At 39.8% G+C, this 19,036-nt stretch overlaps 2 protein-coding genes across 2 annotated transcripts in view; both read right to left on the reverse strand.

Annotated features, from left to right (window-relative positions):
• The window catches only part of LOC307154474 (adhesion G protein-coupled receptor E4-like), a 31,554-nt gene extending 24,118 nt beyond the window's left edge, over positions 1 to 7,436 (reverse strand). Inside the window, exons 1-3 of the mRNA XM_079864460.1 lie at positions 7,177 to 7,436; positions 6,733 to 7,074; positions 4,735 to 5,052 (exon numbers count right to left, since the gene is read on the reverse strand). Of these exons, the coding sequence (XP_079720586.1) occupies positions 4,735 to 5,052; positions 6,733 to 7,074; positions 7,177 to 7,231 (715 nt within the window). The 5' untranslated portion in view covers positions 7,232 to 7,436. The remainder of the gene's footprint in view (positions 1 to 4,734; positions 5,053 to 6,732; positions 7,075 to 7,176) is intronic.
• LOC307154798 (B-cell receptor CD22-like) overlaps positions 1 to 19,036 on the reverse strand; it is a gene marked incomplete at both ends in the record, with an annotated part of 258,223 nt that overhangs the window by 175,316 nt on the left and 63,871 nt on the right. The gene's annotated exons all lie outside the window — the stretch shown is intronic.

Raw genomic sequence — 19,036 nt, forward strand, 5'->3', positions numbered from 1 at the left:
TTTTCTCTTTCGTTGGAACTATTATTGACAGTACTGTGTTTAAAATATACATTTTGTTTGTTGACCTGTTATATGATAATCAATGTCACGTTTGCCATCGTGTGGATATTTGGGAACAATTGCATTCCTGCTCGTTATCAACATTAAATACAACAACTTGCACAAGGTGTTTTTGTATCAAAGAAAGTTTGAGTCTTAAATCTCTCACTCTGTGTCTATATTTGTTCTTCATGTGAGTACGTACTAAATCCCCACTTTTGGTGCGTTGTCGAGAACGGCAGTAATGTAGCGCAGCAATACTCTGCACACTATCTGTCATATGCTCGCTGCCTGTCACTTATCACTTATCAACAGATAAGTAGGAGTCAAAATGAAAGAAAGATTCAATTTGTGAAATATTGATCCAACACACAAAAAAAAGTACAATATTGGAAAATCAACCATGTGACCATGTGAGGAGATGACCAGAAATTGACCTATCGGTAAGCCCCGCCCCCTTTAGTTACGGTTGCTAACTCGGACAAACAAACGGAGTGGCTAACTGTCTTACAATGAGCTAACCATAGATATCTATAATAAAGGCTAGATGTCTCGTGCGCACTGCTGGCCAATGGAGGTCAACGTACACACACGGCGGCCATCTTACCACAGGGTACTCGCTCACTCGTAACATGGTGCATGTACTTTTAAATAACCATAACTTGCTCAATTTTCTACTGATTTTCAAACGGTTTGGTTTGTTATAAACGTCAGAGATGTAGTTATGATACTGTATACATATGAATAATTATAACAATGGACTTAAATATGAAAGAATTATAGCCACTTTAATAACGTTTGTAAGAAACCAAACCGTTTGTAAATCCGTCAAAATTTCAGTGAGATAAGAGGATTTGTGTGCGTGCTGATCACTCACCTTAATTCACAGCTTCCCTGTGATGCCGGAAGTGACTCCGCCTTAAGACATCTAGCCTTTATATGGATATCTATGAGGCTAACTGTCTTACAATGACAGCTGTCAGTGTGAAAACCTTATCCCAAGATGTTTTTGATAAATTTTGGACGCAGAAGGACCACCTCTCGTCGAGGAGCATTCAAGTGGGACTTAAATATGCCATGGAGGGTTAAAAGTAGTGGTGGGCCGTTATCGGCGTTAACGCGCTGCGTTAACGCGAGACTCTTATCGCGCGATAAAAAAAATATCGCCGTTAATCTATTCTCCAAGTTGGGTTGGGAGCGTTGGGAGCTGGCTCAAGCTACACAAGCTATGATGACGCAATCTACCCGCGGCCGCGAGGAACACCCGGCTGCAACGCATCATATTCGTCGTCATCTTAAAGGGATAGTTCAGGATTTTAGACATGAATCTCTATAGCTTCCCCATAAGCAGTGTGGTGCATTGACCATGACTTACCCCCGACAGCGTCCTGTGAGCCGAGCTCCGGTCCAGTTTTGGTCAAGATGAAATTAGTCCGGCAAGTTTGCTGGGGTCACGGCAATAAAGCTTTTTTCTTCTCAAATCAATATGTGTTCAAAAGAGTGATATATTTGCAGCACAAAACCGCTGTCTATGGAGAGGTCAGACCTCGTAATGGCTTGGCACTATTTTCTTCCCCGTCATATCACTGCGCGCTGCCGCTACCTACAGCCAGCTGGGAGCCGCGCACGTGTCACTTTGTTTACAGCTCGTAAAGAGAACGATAACATGTCTGACTACAGCAGCGACGATGACAACATTGACTTCGACACACAGCCAAAAGGATATCTTTACGAACCTGAATACACAGATGACGAGTTACGCCAGATGGAGTTAGAAAGGACAGAAAGAGAGAGGATGGACAGAGAAGTTGAACAAGTTGAAGCTGGAGCCACAGCTGCTGCAGTAGCTATGTTAGCTCGTTCGTGTAGCTGTTCTGAGCACGTAAACACTGCTGTAAACACTGCCAAACAACTGAAAAAGTGGTGTGCGCCTGCGCAGCTCGCAGCTGGCTGTAGGTAGCGGCAGCGCGCAGTGATATGACAGGGGAGAAAATAGTGCCAAGCCATTACGAGGTCTGACCTCTCCATAGACAACGTTTTAGTGACGCAAATATATCACTCTTTTGAACACATATTGATTTGAGAAGAAAAAAGCTTTATTGCCGTGACCCCAGCAATCTTGCCGGACTAATTTCATCTTGACCAAAACTGGACCGGAGCTCGGCTCACAGGACGCTGTCGGGGGTAAGTCATGGTCAATGCACCACACTGCTTATGGGGAAGCTATAGAGATTCATGTCTAAAATCCTGAACTATCCCTTTAAGTAAACACGGCTGAAAGTGAAAGCTGGTGTAAAAGATCCGTGCAACATCCATTATTTGGACTTGGTTTGTATTTAAGCCGTCCGACGTAGACTGTATGGTGTAACAGTTCGGTAAGTTAACACACGACTAATCCGTTCTACCACCTCAAATTCAAAACGAAACATATCACTGAATACCAGCGCGCGCGTATTATTCCCAATATATCTTAGTGAGTGGTGTAGCACATAATCTCTTTTAAGCGCCCGATTTTAAGAATCGTTGTTGTGTTTCCTTTTAACTGAAAATACATCAGTTAGACAATATTCTAATTTTAAATTTGGGGTTTCATAAGCTCCAAGCCATAATAAACATTAGACCTACTTAAGTCTCTGCAGCTAGTGTACTTAAATTTTATTTATCTGCAAAATTATGTTGTATACTTACAGTTTTGCACAATATATGTTCTCAAAACTACATACACCCTTTCAAAAAAAAAAAAAAAAAAATACATTTAGCAGTTGTTTAGCAGGGTCTGTGTAACCTGTTCTGAAATGGTTTTATTATAATATCGTTATCGCAAGAGGCTGCAATGTATATCACAATATGGATTTTAGGCCATATCGCCCATCCCTAATTGATAGCCTATAGTAGTTGATAATAACATAGGCCTACCTAATGTTGCCTACGGACGGTAACAGTACAGTAGTAACCTTTTAAAGTCTATGAGTAGAACAGCTTTCTCAAGCAGTTTGTGATGCATTTTGGAAACAGGAGATGAGCACCTGGTCTAATGCGCCACCTGGCTTGAGAAACCCGTTCTCAAAGACTTACTTTTATAGTCATTATTTGGGTAGCACACATACTCTGAATGCCTTCGGCAGAATTCAAATGAGCCATTTTAATCTAGATTAATCTAGATTAATTTCAAAATTAATCTAGATTAATCTAGATTAAAAAAATTAATCTATGCCCACCTCTAGTTAAAAGATTATAAAATAAATATGGTGGGTAACAAGATTAATTTGGAAGCGAGGGTTTACAGATCACAAACAAGCGGGAGAAGCCTCATGTTGCGGTCGTCACGAATTAATTTACATTTAACCAGTTTAATATGGAGAGGCACTCCCAGTCAACAATTTGATTTCACAGTGATCTCACCATGAGCTCTCATGATACCCGTGATGTGTTCACAATCTGAGTTCACAGTGAGCTAAAAGTGTATCCTCACAGCGCCCTCACTGTGTGCTCATGCTATAGTCACAATGTGAGGTCAAAGTGCACACAAAGACTAGAATTCTTTTATCCTGCTTCCGTTACAAATTTGCGGGAACCAATCACAAACTGCCTTATCCACCTGGCGCGCTATTGGCGGGTTTAACACAGTGACGATAGAGAAGCAAAGAACATCACCATCACATTGTTGGTCTGATTGGTTGAAGGACTATCCAATTGCGTTCAGAGTCATTTGAACTATGCCCGTTGATCACGCCTCTTGTGCAGGAGAAAACACAGAGCAGACTCACCAGACTAATGTTCAATCTTAAAAGATTGAGTTTGGTCTGGTGATAGCCAGACTACACAAAGACTAGATACCCAGCATGCATTGCAGCATGAAGGTTTCGATCGTCACCATTGTTGAGATTCATAAGCTGATTCTTGATGCCTCTTTGTGTCTAAATGACACAGCAGTTCAAATATTTGCGTCTTATTATGCAATTCAGATCCATTAGAAATGATTATGACACTGTTGGATATCAAACTGTGTAATCTGAGGTATATTATAACTTAAAGGTATGGCGGAGGATCTTTCCGAGTTTTAGATAAGACCCGCCCTCTCCACTTTTTGAAAAGTTTGATTGATTCACCAGAATGATTGACAATTAGGAGGACCAATAGTATAGGCATTCCACCCGGAAGTAAAAAAATCCTCCACTATACCTTTAAAATATCAATATCAAACAAAATAATAAAACATTAACATCTAAATCTCTATTAATTCTCAATAAGAACTTCTGTAGACGTCTGACAGAAATAAAGTCAGTCTGGTTAGTAATAAGTGAAGCTGGTAATGCTGTTTGTGGAGTTGTTTAATCCTCCTCTGCTGAGATCTTCACAGATTTAATGTCTTCTTTTCATCTAAGGCTGTGGCTGAAGTCAGTTTTATGTTTGGAGAACATTCTTATGAGAAAGATCTGTTATCAGGGTGTGCACTCATACTGTGAGCTGACCATGTGACACCACGCACGTCCCATCATTGCCTCTCTCATCTACTACGTACAACGCTTCACTGATGTCAAGGGTGTGGTGCAAATATAGCACTGTATGTGTGACCAGCAACACTTGTTAAATACAGTCTTCTAGACTGCAAACAACGAACAAATGATTTATAGTTAACTAATTTTACAAATCAGATTTTGATCTTAAAAATAATATCAAATGGCTGCATCTTACCGTTATAAATGTTCAGATGTGTCACTGAAATCCACTTGTTCTTGTTCTTTTGTCCCGTCTCTCCAGCTCCACACCAGTATATCCCAGAATCCTTTAGTGTCAGATCAGTGATGGTCACAGTAAAAACTCCTGCAGATTCATCATCCCTCAGAGAGAATCTGCCGTTACTGTTTGTTTCTGATGAAACTTTGATACCCGATGTCTCACAGAGCGACGGGTCGCTTCCTTTGCATATGAACTTGATCTTGTTCTTCAGATCACTGTTATAATGGCAGGTGATGTTCAGATGTTCTCCAGTCACACCAGACACGACAGACACTAAACCAGGGCATAAATGAGAGATTTAAGTGTCCCAAATTCTCATTAATTCTACACTGCATCCTTGAGTCTCTGTTATAGTGACAGTATGGGCTGTTTAGTCTAATGTAAATCATGTCAGCTGTGTTTTGGTGTGAACGGCTTCTCTGTTAACAAAGACTGATAATGGAATAAATATAAAATGAAAATGTATTTTACAATAGAAAAACCTGAACTTTTGTGTACAGATAAAGCATACTTTGTGTTTTGAATGAGCGATTTCTTCATAACTGAGAAAGTGTTGTGTGTGAGGAAGTGATGTGGGTCAGTGTATGTGGTGTGAACACTCGCTTATCATCATCTGCAGAGGATACTGTGGTTTCTGTCATCTCGCCTCTTTACATCCTTACACAGGGTTCCCACACCTTGGTTAACTTCAAATTCAAGGACCTTTCAAGGACTTTCCAGGTCCAATACCCTCAAATTCAAGGACTTAATGTGGGAACACATTTGTTGTGTCGAATAACAAACGTTGAGGTTCCATCGTAGTTGTTTTGTGCGCACGTGTTCTTTCACAATACGGGGGGAGTACTTTGGGTTCGGGCTGAATACCGAGCCCGGAGCCTCTCCTCGGACAGCACGCCAAATATGCATTTATTCTATCTGACTTATTTGTAAGCGTGAACTTGTGAAATCTCAATTCTCCAGCGGCAGTCATTTGAATTCAACCCAAGCGCTCGTTGATGACGTGGATGATTACGTTACCGTTGCTCATCTGTCCATCATCATATAAAGCCCACCCTGACAATTTGATTGGTCCGAACAATTTTTGTTCGAGCATAATAGCTCCTCAACGGATCGAGTCCAGACCGAACTTCCCGACCTAAAAAATTTGTGGGCAGGGCTAAGTTCGGCTGGCATTCAGGCTATATAGTCAAAGATTCATGGTGATGAAGTCATTATCATCAAAACATATTGTGAGCAGGTCATGTTTTCTCTTGCAGTAACAAATGTGCTTTATAAACACAATGTTAAAACAGTCAGAGAAAAGGGTCAAGAGCCCAACTAAAGCAAACACTGACCACCAAAATGGTAACTTGAAAAGAAATTCCATAAAACATTACCGTCTAAACTTCTGTTGAATCTCAAGACCTTTTGTCGATGTATGACAGAAATAAAGTCAAACTGGTAATAATAAGTGCAACAATGTGTAATGACTCGAAGTCAGTAGTTCTTGTGTTTCTCTTTTTTCTGTTATTGTTTTTTCTCTTTCCGTCAATGATTCTGCATATTAACATCAGGTGTCACCACTAATGGCCAATCATCACTTAATTAATCACTTAATTATCTCATTAACTTCAACACTGCTTCAGTGTTAACTTAATTATCTCATTAACTTCAACACTGTTCAGTGTTAATTTTAACACCCTGTAGTGTGGACACATATGTACACCGAGGAGTGTTAATTTAACACTGGGGATTTTGCTGTGCAGGGCCTTGAATTTTTTTTTTTTTCAGATTCACAAACTTTCAAGGATTTCAAGGACCCGTGGGAACCCTGCTTACAACACGTGATACAGCGCTCTCTCAGACACACACAGACCTCTCTGATGTTACTGATATATTAGTTATGATTATATGTGTTTTACACCATATCTGTGTGCACTGTCCACTTCACTCATACAGAATATTCTGACTTACCAGGTTTAATTTCCAGGTAAATCTCTGTGTATTTATCAAGTTTTCCCAGTCCTGTCTTCACACCACACCAGTATTTGCCTTGATCCTCTGTTCTCAGATCAGTGATGGTGACGGTGAAGATGAGGGTCGTTCTGTCATCGGTCAGAGAGAATCTCCTGTCTTTAGCTGGAGATCCAGATTCAACAGGAATGTCTTTATCTTTCAGTAGGTGTACTGGACACTCTCCTCTGCAGAGATACTTATTCTGCTCTTCATATCCAGACTCACAGGGACAGCGTATTTCAACTTTTCCTCCTTCATAACCAGTGAAAGTCAAGATCTCCGTCGTCTCACACGCCAAGACTAAAAACATAAGAGAGAGAAACTCAGCTCAGAGCGAACATGGACCTGATTGAGAACAGGAGCTGTTTTAGAAAGACCCAGAAACACAGAATAAACTCTTACCTGACATGATGAGCAGGAGAAATATGAGAAGTTTATGATCACAGATCTGGATCATTTTCTGCTTTATCTGTGAGCCGCTGGTGGCCTGTGTTATGAAGAGCTCTCTCTCTCTCTCTCTCTCTCTCTCTCTCTCTCTCTCTCTCTCTCTCTCTCTCTCTCTCCCCCACTCACTCACTCACTCACTCACTCACACACTCCCCCCCCTCTCTCTCTCTCTCTCTCTCTCTCTCTCTCTCTCTCTCTCTCTCTCTCTCTCTCTCTCTCTCTCTCTCTCTCCCCCACTCACTCACTCACTCACTCACTCACTCACTCACTCACTCCCCCCCTCTCTCTCTCTCTCTCTCTCTCTCTCTCTCTCTCTCTCTCTCTCTCTCACTCACTTACTCACACACACACACACACACACACACACACACTCGCGCACACTCACTCGCGCGCACACACACACACACACACACACACACACACTATCTTTGTGGGGACTCTCCATAGACGTAATGGTTTTTATACTGTACAAACTGTATATTCTATCCCCTTACACTGCCCCTATCCCTAAACCTACCCATCACAGGAGACATTCTGCATTTTTACATTTTCAAAAAAACTAATTCTGTATGATTTATAAGCTTTTGTACCCATGGGGACCTCAGTTTAGGTCCCCACGGTGACACGAGTCCCCATGAGTCTGTGTGCATTCAGGTTTAAGTCCCCACCGGTGTAGAAAAACATGTCCACACATACACACACACACACACACACACACACACACACACACACACACACACACACACACACACACACACACACACACACACTCTCTCTCACACACTCTCACACACACACACACACACACACACACTCTCTTTCTCTCTCACTTCCGGTGCAATTGTTGAGCAAGTGTGTCCGGGGCGGTGTGAGCGTTGTGCAGACTGGTGTGAGTGTTAAAGTGTTAAAGTGGTGTGGTGTGAAAGTTTTTTATTCTCTTCTTTCTGCTGTGATGGATTTTTTAATTAATCAACTTTAATTAATCAACTAACATTTGTTTTTCTTGCAGGAACAACATTCCTATGCTTTTAAATGTTTCCAAACTCTTTGGGGAAAACTTGTGACTTTGAGTGTGTGTGTGTGTGTGTGTGTGTGTCTGTGTGTATAAATAAAAATTAGGGGAAGTGAAACTAGATAGATTACTATTCTCACACCTTGTGAAGAGTAATCACAAAAACAGAGTTTGCTTGTGCCAGTGACAGAGGGAAAAGTTTGGGGCTTTTGAACCAATTGAACCAATCATATTGAAGGTGACATGTTGGTCACTATAATCTTATTTGTTGTCTTGATTCTATAAAAACTGTTGTATCCGTGTTATCTGGTGGGATTCTCAATGGAATTTGTCTGAGATCTTCCGGCCTTGCTTCTTGGGAGAGATTCCCTGAGAACCTGAGAAGATCTCCTGGCCGTGATTAAAGCATTTAAAGGACATTTGCTGAAGTCTGTTTGTCGATCATTCCTGCGCAGGAAGTACACAGTAAATTCCCCAGTGTTAAATTAACACTGCTCAGAGCACATATGGTCCCACTCTACATGGTGTTAAAGTAACACTGAAGCAGTGTTAAAGTTAATGAGACAATTAAGTGATTAATTGAGTGATGATTGAGCATTATTGAAGACACCTGATGATAACAAGCAGAATCACTGAAGGAGAAAATCACAAATTGTAAGCCACCATTATGGTGATGAGTGTTTGCTTTAGTTGGGCTCTTGACCCTTATTGTATATTATTAACTTTAGACTTTGTTTGTCTGCTGTTATTGATTTATAACAGTCAGATGAACAAAGAAAAAGTGTGATCTGATAGTGTCGGTTATGTTTTGACATAATCATGCTGTGATCCGAAATTGAAACTTATTGAGATAGTTTGGTGTAACTTGTTAGCAGCAGCTCTGTGATTCTACAGTATATGATTATTAGCATTTTTCTTATAATCCAATATATTTAATAAACATTGTTCTGATCAAAACACTTTCAAATGTATTAATTTAGAAACACAGACATCAATAATCAGCCTGTGAATCTCAACAATGGTGACAATAATAAAGCATGTTGCAGTGGCTGCCACCAATCACAACTCATTAATGGCTCCCATCATGCATTGCGATATGAATCAATTATGATCCGAATTGTCTATGTAATTTACTTTTCCCAATTGTCACCATTGTTGAGATACATAGACTGAATCTTTATGTCTGTGTGTGCCTAAAAGAAAGATAAAAAAAAAAAAAAAAAAAAAAAAAAAACCTTTTAAGAAATCCTTTATATTATATCTAAAATTCTGGATATTTATGCAGAATCACAGTTATGCTGTAACCAACAACATAAATCAAAAACATAAAGTTCAAATGATGATTGTCATAACATAACCAACACCATCAGATCACTTTTTTTCTTTGTTCATCTGGCAGTTATAACTCAGATACAGCAGCCAAACAAAAATGAAAGTTAATAATGTAAGGGTCAAGAGTCCAACTAAAGCAAACACCCATCACCATAACGGTGGCTTACAATTTGAGATTTTCTCCTTCAGTGATTCTGCTTGTTATCATCAGGTGTCGTCAATAATGCTCAATCATCACTCAATTAATCACTTAATTATCTCATTAACTTTAACACTGCTTCAGTGTTACTTTAACACCATGTAGAGTGGGACCATATGTGCTCTGAGCAGTGTTAATTTAACACTGGGGAATTTACTGTGTAAGCTAGTTTAGGGGAACAAGTTAGTTAGGTGACTATTATTGAACTGGGACGTCGATTTGTAGACGAGATCCAGATAGTTAGGTTTAGGGAAAAATCTACCACACTGCTTATCTCTGTGTTGATTTTTTTGTTGTCCGGTTTGTTAATAGTTTTTGTTAGTTTAGTTTGAGGGCCGTGTGCGATCCGTTAATTGGAGGCATGTCGGCCGAGCAAACACAGGGTTTGAGTTCACTCACGAGACGCCATGCGATTAAGGTGGCGTCTGCGGTGAGCGTCGAGGAACGTTGTTTGGCCGTTGGGGAAGTGGTGGGACACGCTAGCGTTTTGTCCGCTTCTAGAATGAACAATGCAACAGTGTTTTTTCTGGATAGTGCAGACAAGGCGAATGAGTTGGTAGAACGGGGAACTGTTATTGATGGCGATATTTATTTCAGTTCTCCCACTCTCCTTACCAGTGAAAAAAAGGTTATTCTAACTAATGTACCACCTTTTGTTAGTGATGGATTTCTAACGCAAGCTTTGACACGCTATGGAAAGTTGGTGTCCCCAATAAACAATATTCCAATTAGTAGCGAGTCGCCTTTATTGAAACATATTGTTTCTTTTAGACAGTTCGTATACATGATTATTCCGGACGATGCAGATCTAGATCTGACACTGAAATTTCGAATTGACGATTTTAGCTATGCTACTTTCATCACTACTGGAAAAGTCAGATGCTTTGGATGTGGTAATAAAGGGTATTTAATTCTGACAAAAATACTGAGGGAGAGGAAGGAAAAGAAAACAGAACAGTTGAACAAAGACGAAAAACAGAACAGTGACGAAAACGATGTAAATGCATTTTATTATGAGTCTTTTAAATGATAAATTATTTACTGCATCGTTTAATTTTTATTTTTTTTGGAAGGTATTTAAGGAGAAGAAATCTTCCTTTAAATCTATACAACAATGGTGGTTTGTTGCACCTTGTTCATTATATGGCAAAGTGCAGATAAAACAATTTACGCAACAATATACTCAAAATGTCACAAAAGAATTGAATCGTTCTTTAAAAATGCTTGAATTGATGGATTTACAAAAGTTGTCTCACACCTCAAGTGATAGTAATTTAAGGGAAACCCTTTTAAAGAAAAAAACTGAACTTAAAAAGCTGTTAGAGCATAAAGCACAAGGAGCATTAGTTGTAATATTGATCAGATGGATGCACCTTCCAAATAGTTCTTTAGTCATGAGAAGAAAAAAGGGCAAAAACGTTTAATCCATGCTCTGCGTTCTGAGGATGGGACTTTGTTATCAAATCCCAGACAGATGCGTGAGGTAACAATGCGGTTTTATCAGTCCCTTTACAGAAGTGAACTTGAGCCGGAAAAGAGGGAACAATCTCCTTTCCTAGAGGATCTACCCAAGAGCTCAGAAGAGTCCAATGAAGAACTGGGATGTGGCCTAACTCTGGGAGAGCTCTATAAGGCACTCCGAGATATGGAGTCTTGGAAAGCTCCAGGTGTGGATGGGCTTCCAGTGGATTTCCTGAAAGCTTCCTGGTCGGAGATGGGAGTTGACCTGCTGGAGGTGTTCATTGACAGCTTGCTGAACCGTTGAGCTGCCGAAGGGCAGTGGTTACTCTTCTTCCCGAAAGGAGATCTCACTGAGATAAAGAACTGGAGGCCAGCATCACTTCTGTGCAGTGATTATAAAATTACTTTCTAAAACTTATGATAATAGATTGACTAAAGTAATAGGACAGGTGATCCATCTAGATCAATCTTATTGTGTACCAAACAGGTCAATCTTTGACAATATTTCCTAATTAGAGATATTATACAGTAGGGGTGTGACGAGACGCTTACTCCACGAGACGAGACGAGACACGAGATTGGGTTCACGAGAACGAGACAAGACGAGATTTTTACGCAATTTTTAAGAAATCCTCAATGATGAAATATATGAATGGAAAATAGTATTTTATTCAACTGAAAATCACAAAATGCAAAACAATTTAGGTGCCTTTTGAAATCAACTTGTAATGAATGTTATTTTACTTCTATTTTAATGAATTCTATGCAGTAAAGGACATGCAAACTGCAAAATGTTTTGCTATAAACTCTACCGTCTGGCTTCTCCCCTGTACGATTTCACATGAGAAATCTAACTCCTTTCCACAAATCGAACATAAAAAAAAAAAAAAAACAGTATAAATAAAATAAATATAAATAACTGAAATAACACTTTAAATGCAAACAGCATAATCAAAGTAGGCTACTGCTCTCTCAAAACTACAAGTTCAAACATAAACAAATTTTTTCTTCAAGCATGAAAAAGAGATAAATTAACTACACAGAACAGCCTAAGATTATGGTCATGTTCTTTTTCAAGAATATAAGCATGTCAACGATTTCTGGCAGCAGTTGAGACCTTTGGGCAGGGCTGCACGATATGAGGAAAAGCTGCGATGTGCGATTACATTGTTTAATGCCTGGTTCAGATTACACGATTTTTTTGTCTGTTACGATAGTCACTGTGTCAGATTACACGATTTTGACTCCTAAAAATCTTGTCATGTCGTGGACAAGAAACATGTCAGACTACACGTTGTTTTCCGACCAGTCATTGCGAGCCGTCTCACACTCATTCACTCGCACATATACACGCTCACATAGCCTACACGCACTCACACCATAGGACTCACACACGCACTCACTTTCTCTCTCTCACACACACACACACACACGCGCACGCACGCACGCGCGAACACACCCACACACACACTCACTCACTCGCACATACACGCACTCTCTCTCTCTCACACACACACACACACACACACACACACACATGCTCTCTCACTCACACACTCACTCTCGCGCACACACACAGTCACACACACTCGCTCACTCACTCGCGAACACACACTCTCCCTCTCTCTCTCACTCACTCACTCACTCACTCACTCACGCGCCGTCGTCGTGGAGGACCGTTAAAAAATTAGTAAAAACCCCAGTGTTAAATCAACACTGCTCAGAGCACATATGGTCCCACTCTACAGAGTGTTAAAATTAACACTGAAACAGTGTTGAAGTTAATGAGATAATTAAGTGATTAATTAAGTGATTGGCCATTAGTGGTGACACCTGATCTTAATAAGCAGAATCATTGACGGAAAGAGAAAAAACAATAACAGAAAAAAGAGAAACACAAGAACTACAACTGACTTCGAGTCATTACACATTGTTGCACTTATTATTACCAGTTTGACTTTATTTCTGTCATACATCGACAAAAGTTCTTGAGATTCAACAGAAGTTTAGACGGTAATATTTTATGGAATTTTTCTTTTCAAGTTACCATTTTGGTGGTCAGTGTTTGCTTTAGTTGGGCTCTTGACACTTTTCATTTTTTAATATTAGTTTTTCTCTGACTGTTCCATCATTGTGTTTATAAAGCACATTTGTTACTGCAAGAGAAAACATGACCTGCTCACAATATGTTTTGATGATAATGACATTATCATCATGTAGTGTACTGATTCACTGATGTCATTCGGAGTAAGGGTGTATTCACACCAGGAAAGTCCGATAGTTCACTTGCTTTGGTCCGGACCAAATAGAATGTTGATTTTTTTTTGTTTGGTACGGTTCGCTTTCACACTGCTCTTTTTGCAAGTGAACCAAAATGTGTAAACAAAACCACACGTGTGCTAAGGTCGTCCATTCATTGGACAGGAATTCTCAAGCAGGGAAAAGCAGGAAGTGCACAAACAGGCTCAGCATGGAGATATTTCGTAATGTAATATTTGTTATTTTACTGATTTGGTGTTATTCTCTAAAAACGCAATATGAAGAAACTATATATGGTATAGATAAAAGCCCGCCCGCACTGACTTGGGTCTTTACATGCGCTTCGTGAGGCACGGCACACACACGCAAGGTCTCTCGCTCCCTCTCTCTGTCGTGCGCGCGCTCTTGCTCGCTCGCTTTAGACACCATTATGCCAAAATGTCCGTTTTGTTAAGTATCCTCATAAGAGCAGTCAAATAAAAAGACGCAGTTTTCTGCAGTTGGGTCGGTTCATGTTCACACCATAAACGAACCGTACCAGAGTTCGTTTGGAACCGTACCGAGACCACCTCTTCAGCTGGGTCTCGGTTCGGTTGTTTGGTCCGCACCCGAGCAGTGTTGTGTGTAACGCGTTACAAAGTAACGCGTTACAGTAACGTAACTACTTTTTCGGGTAAAAAGTAGTGTAACGCGTTATTACTAAAAATTTGGTAACGAAACGTAGTTCCTTTTTCAATTCGGCGCAACGTTACTTTTCCCATGGATATATTTGACAGCGACACTGCCTCAGCTGCGCGCTTGAGAGAAGAGAACTGTTGAGAACTGAAGAAAACGATTTAGTTTCATATTTATGTTTAAATTAAATAAAATAACAATTTTGTGTGGAGACATGATTTTGACCACTTTATTAAGTTCGTTTTTGTAGAAAACCTGTATTTAAAGTGAATTTCGTTTTGTATTAATTGTATCTTAATTTTAATCAATGTTTTATCAATCAATTGCCTGAATTTAATAAGTAAATTAAAGAAAACTATTTAGTTTCATATTTATGTTTAAATAAAATAAATAAATAAATAATTTAATCTATGTTGATTATATGAAAAGTGAAAAGCATGAGTAAGATCATAATTTTGTGCAATATATCGGGAGATAAATGGAGTGGGCAGACATGATTTAGACCACTTTATTAAGTTTGTTTTTGTAGAAAGACTTTCTTTAAAACGAATTTCGTTGTGTATTAATTGTATCTTAATTTTAATCAATGTTTTACCAACCAATTAATTGCCTGAATTTAATAAATAAGTAAATATGGCATGCAAAATAATCATGACGGCACCAGCGCGTGATCTGGAGCTCGTCTCCATACTGTAAATGAACCGAAACTCAGATAAGCTATACTTGTCTCACAGACCTGAGAAATATATAGAAAGCTTGAATATGTGTACTTTTAAACAAAATATATTTTTTTCTCTCAAAATCTCTTTTTTTTCTCCTACTCCCTTAGAGTGAGTCGTATGTCTGAAAACTAAGCTTATGTCTTCTATATCATTTTGTCCTATGCTATCAAGACGCGATTCGCACCGGTGTTAGAGAGCAGGAGCGCTTTATTTGCTGTTGCCGAAATTTAAAGTTCGGTGGATAGGGGGAGCGGAGCGGAGAGAATTGGTGCGGGCGCGCTGCTCATCGCGGAGTGTCGCACTCTACCCCATGATGCAGAGCCGGCTGAGAATAAAAGTTGCCGCACACAGCAGCGCCAATGAGAAGGACTTTTTTTCTTTCGAAATTGATACTATTTTTTATAATAAAGAGCACAAAATAATTACCTGTTATGTCCTCCATTGTATAACTTTATGTCTACATATTTAGGAACAGATATTGGGTTCTGCCCAAAGTCAAGCAACATAAAAGTAACGTAATAGTAACGAGTAACGTAAAAAGTTACTTTCCAGATGGGGTAACTAAGTAAAGTAACGGATTACTTTTTTTAAAAAGTAACGAGTAACGAGCAAACACTACTTTTTAAAAGTAACTTCCCCAACACTGCACCCGAGTTCGATTGCTGTATTCACACCGGCCCAAAAGGTCCGCACCAAGGGGGGAAACGAACTAGAGTTCGATTCAATCGAACCAAACGAGGCAGGTGTGAATACACCCTAACTCTAGTTCGTTTCCCCCCTTGGTGCGGATCTTTTGGGCAGGTGTGAATACAGCAATCGAACTCGGGTGTGGACCAAACAATCGAACCGAGACCCAGCTGAAGAGGTGGTCTCGGTACGGTTCCAAACGAACTCTGGTACGGTTCGTTTACGGTGTGAACATGAACCGACCCAATTGCAGAAAACTGCGCCTTTTATTTGACTGCTCTTATGAGGATACGGACATTTTGGCATAATGGTGTCTAAAGCGAGCGAGCGAGCAAGAGCGCGCGCACGGCAGAGAGAGAGAGGGAGCGAGAGACCTTGCGTGCGTGTGCCAGCTAGTGTGCCTCACGAAGCGCATGTAAGGAATCAAGCAATCAATTGTCGGTGCGGGCGGGCTTTTATCTATACCATATAGTTTCTTCATATTGCGTTTGTAGAGAATAACACCAAATCAGTAAAATAACAAATATTACATTACGAAATATCTCCATGCTGAGCCTGTTTGTGCACTTCCTGCTTTTCCCTGCTTGAGAATTCCTGTCCAATGAATGGACGACCTTAGCACACGTGTGGTTTTGTTTACACATTTTGGTTCACTTGTAAAAAGAGCAGTGTGAAAGCGAACCATACCAAACAAAAAAAATCAACATCCTATTTGGTCCGGACCAAAGCAAGTGAACTATCGGACTTTCCTGGTGTGAATACACCCTAAATCTTTGACTATAATATTGATGTCTTGTTTTAGTATTGGTGATTGTAGCTCTGAGATTCTACAGTTTGAGATCCAACAGCAATATGAAAAATTTTGAAAATACTTTGTGCAAAGAAGTTATTGTGTTTAAGCACACAGACATCAAGAATCAGCATATGAATCTCAACAATGGTGACAATAAACAAACTAGTGACAAACAGATCAACTCTGAACATCACAAAACAAGCTACTAAAGTCAGAACAAAACAATAGCAAAATAAAAGCAAACAGAAAAAACAATGAAAATTACAGGACAATTCAGCTGCATAATTTATTCATGCTGCAATGCATGATGTGAGCCATTGATGCGTTCTGATTGGTGGCTCCCATCATGCACTGCAACATGAAGCATTTGTTTGATTGTCACCATTGTTGAGATTCATATGTAGATTCTTGATGTCTGTGTGTGATTTTAAAACTTTCAGATCATTAAAACATTGCTGGAAGTAACTACTGTAGTGAAAAATTAATAAAACATGTGGATATTCAGTTTATAATGATGGGTGTCATCATTAAATCAGATCACTAGTAATTTCATCATCAAATCATAACCAGGGCTGCATTTCCAAAAGCATCTTAAACTTAACTTGATTGCAGACCAACTGCAACAAATGGTCTGTACGATCAAATTAGGCTTGCAATGCTTTCAGGAAACACAGCCAAAGTCATAGCTTCTCTTGCCACAACACATATGCTTTATAAACACAGAGTTGGAACAGCCAGAAAAAAACTAATGTTAAAAAGGAAAGGGTCAAGAGCCCAACTAAAGCAAACACTGATCACCATAATGGTGACATGAAACGAAACATTCCATAAAACATTACCATCTAAACTTCTGTTAAATCTAAATAAGACCGTGTGTAGATGTATGACAGAAATAAAGTCAAACTGGTAAAATAATACCTGCAATAATGGCTCGAAGTCAGTAGTTCTTGTGTTTCTCTTTTTTCTGTTCTTGTTTCTCTTTCCTTCAGTGAGTCTGCTTGTTATCATCAGGTGTCACCACTAATGGCCAATCATCACTTAATTAATCACTTAATTATCTCATTAACTTCAACACTGCTTCAGTGTTAACTTAATTACCTCATTAACTTCAACACTGCTTCAGTGTTAACTTAATTATCTCATTAACTTCAACACTGTTTCAGTGTTAATTTTAACACTCTGTAGAGTGGGACCATATGTGCTCTGAGCAGTGTTGATTTAACACTGGGGTTTTTACTGTGTAGTCTTTCTGTCCTGATGTCGTGAAGCATCGCAGACGCGACGTAGGTTGTCGCCCACTATGACACACTATACGAGATGAAACGATCGAATCTTGCGTCCCGACGCCCGTTGTCGTTTGCGAATCCCCACCTACGTCAAACGGATCGTGCCAAAATCGGGCTAAAATCGTGTAATCTGAACCTGGCATAATATTGCGATGTCGATATGACTTGTGATACTATAGCTTTCCCATGCCTTAGTGCTTTAATAGGTTCTTTGCGTGATAGGTCAAATGTTTATTACCTGCCTGGTTCAGATTACACTATTTTAGCGCGATTTTGGCACAATCCGTTTCATGGAGATTCGTAAAGGACAACGGGCGTCGGGACGCAAGATTTGATCGTTTCATTTCGTGTAGTGTGTCATAGTGGGCGACAACCTACGCGTCTGCGATGCTTCAGGACATCACGACAGAAAGACTAGCATGTTTAATTTTAACGGTCCTCCACGACGGGTTGAGTGTGAGCGAGAGTGAGTGAGAGTGCGAGCAACAGTGAGTGTGCGTGTGTGAGCGCGCGAGTGAGCGTGTGTGTGTGTGTGTGTGCGCGCGCGAGTGAGTGAGTGAGTGAGCGAGGGACAGTGAGTGTGTGTGTGCGCGCGTGTGTGTGTGATTGGCCCAGCACACAAATGATTTAAATGTGGCAGGGGCATCTTCAATACTAATTTCACCCTCACGCTCCATCACGCTGACATCACAACAACTCACGAGACAAAGTTTCACCTCGACGAGACATCTCGTCGCGTTTTAATCTCGTCACACCCCTATTATACAGGCTTCCAAATGATTTAATGTCAATTGTGGTGTGTTGTCTTTAGACCAAGAGAAAGCGTTTGATCGGGTTGAGCATGATTCCCAGATAGCAGACCAACATTGAATCTACATTGAATCAATGTTAATGTATTAACCAAAAGATCATTGAATCAATGTTGAAATTTAACATTGATTTTTCGTCAGGTTTGCACCCTGAAATAATGTTATTTCAACGATGAAAAATCAACCAATATGGTCATAAAATCAATATTATTTCAACCATAATTAAATCACTTATTTAACATTGAATCAACATAGAAACAATATAAAATCAATCTTGCTTTATGTACAGCAAGATTCTATGCTAGTTTATCATGCTTGTACTCAGTGGCGGCGCCAGGGGGGAGCTAGGTGGTGCTGTAGCTCCCCCTATAATAGCCATAGCACCTGCCCAGCACCCCCAAGAAATGTCTGTAATTTTTTTATATTTATATTTTAATGTCATGTTTGAATAGTCTTTTTCATGTTGTTAAAAATAGGAATTAAATAATCATTTAAAAATCGCGAACGGGCGCGTTCGCCGTGAGCGCTGAGCGAGCAGGAACGAGTAACGTTAGTGAGTTGTCGTCGAAAAAGATGGATA

Source organism: Squalius cephalus (genome assembly GCF_949319135.1).
Source record: "Squalius cephalus genome assembly, chromosome: 2".
In the NCBI taxonomy this organism is placed as follows: domain Eukaryota; kingdom Metazoa; phylum Chordata; class Actinopteri; order Cypriniformes; family Leuciscidae; genus Squalius; species Squalius cephalus.